General features: G+C 55.7%; 1 protein-coding gene across 1 annotated transcript in view; it reads left to right on the top strand.

The window, feature by feature from the left end:
* Positions 1 to 1,728, top strand: part of PALB2 (partner and localizer of BRCA2) — a gene marked incomplete at both ends in the record, with an annotated part of 8,693 nt that overhangs the window by 2,757 nt on the left and 4,208 nt on the right. The window contains 2 exons of the mRNA XM_010137685.1: positions 151 to 920; positions 1,512 to 1,595. Coding sequence (XP_010135987.1) covers positions 151 to 920; positions 1,512 to 1,595 — 854 coding nt within the window. The remainder of the gene's footprint in view (positions 1 to 150; positions 921 to 1,511; positions 1,596 to 1,728) is intronic.

A 1,728-nucleotide genomic window follows, 5' to 3' on the forward strand; every position in this document is an offset into this window, starting at 1 on the left:
TGAGGTCTCCTCAGGGAAGTGTCTCTGCCCCGAGCTGAGATGGATGTGGCTTGTTGGAGCGACGCTCTGGCTGAGAGCTGCTGGAAGGGCTCGGGGCTGGTTGGTCTCTGATGTAATGTTCTCTCTTGTGTTCTTGTGGGTTTTGTCTAGACGACAGCAGAAGAGGACAAAGCTGTCCCGCGGGTTCAGAGGGCCCTGCTGTGGACCCCGACACGTGTGGCTCGCTCTTCTCCTTCCGCAGTCCCCAGTGGCTGGTTCCCAGGCTGGGAATCACGGACTTCCACTTACCAGATGAGGAATTTGGACCACTAAAACTGGAGAAATTAGAGTCTTCCTCTGTGAATGACCTGGAGCTGTTTGTTCCTCCTGTCTTTGGAGATGGTGTGGCTGCAGAGGACGCACACGACGCACAAATGAATCCAGAAGAAAAGACTCTCAAACGTCGTTTGCTTTCACCTTTCAGAAATGGGTCCCCCGAGGTGCCTCCCGTCGAAAGCCCAGCTTCCAGGCGGGAACTCTCCACCCACGAGCTGCTGTTTACCCCCGCGGGGACTGTCTCAGCTGCTGCGCCTGCTCAGCCTGCGTCTCAGATCTCCTCATCTGCTTTCCCTGTCGTGGGTGCAACCCCAGCTGTTTTACCACCAGTATACAGCGAGCTCTTCCCCACTGCACCTCCTGCACCGCCCTCGCAAGCGAGCCCGCGTCCCTCCAGAGGAGCATCTGCCCAGCTCGTGGGTGATGGGGAACACAAAGACTCCGCCATTCCGCTGCTCTCAGACAGCTCTAGGGCAGGATCGGGTGGAAAAGAGGAACAAGGTACAGCGGTTCCTTTAGGGGCTGAAAGGGGTCCCCACAGTCAGTCTGGTGAGGCTGCGGCTCTGGAGGAGCAGCAGACGTCCTGCAAAGCGGCTCCTGAACAGGTAAAAGCTGCCTTGTCTGCCAAGGGCACTAAGCCGGGGGTGTGGGGGCAAATCCCCCTTTGGGAGTCTCGCCTAACTTCAGGGGAAGGGCCTGTCTGCAGGCTCACCCTGCGCGCTGTCCTCTAGCTGTCTTAGTCAGTGGTTGGTGTTCATCTGTGGCCTGAAGTCATTTGACCACAAGGACAGTCCATTTAAAATCCTGCTCGATGACCTAGAAATGAGGGTTGCTACGGGAGGCGTGTTTGAAACGTGCACATGAAAGTCCCTGGTACCCCCATAGTGCTGGTCTGGCTTAAGGGAGTTTGGTAAAGGAGGTGAAATGTCTCACCTGCAGGGTGGACACTGGGAGAATGACTCATCTCTGAAGGCTAAGAGATGCAAAGTGCCACTCAAAGACCGTTTTCGGGTGAAACCAGGAAATAACCTGTCTGGGTTTCTTGTTTTTGTAAGACAAGAGTACAGAGAGAGGTGCTCCCACCACAGCTCTCCAGCAACGGCCTGCAGCGTGAATTCACGCTTCTGCCTTGCTCTTGCAGGTGCTCAATGTAATTTTAAGGCTGAATTCTCCTCATGCTTTGCTTGTCTGTGCAGAAAAAAGATGTAGCAGAACAGCCGGCTCCAGCACCGCTCGATGGCCCAACAGAAGAGAGCCTGCAGCTGGTGTCCCAGCTCAAGGTGGGGTGGCGCCGGGTGACGGCTCACTGAGCCGGCAGCAGCTCCTTAACACCGAGTCTAACAAAAACACAATGAGAAGTCTGGCTGGCTGGTGAACTAAACAGATTGTGACTTACCTGGGCAGCTCGGCCTG

This window comes from Buceros rhinoceros, unplaced genomic scaffold (genome assembly GCF_000710305.1).
Source record: "Buceros rhinoceros silvestris isolate BGI_N320 unplaced genomic scaffold, ASM71030v1 scaffold23416, whole genome shotgun sequence".
In the NCBI taxonomy this organism is placed as follows: Eukaryota; Metazoa; Chordata; class Aves; order Bucerotiformes; family Bucerotidae; genus Buceros; species Buceros rhinoceros.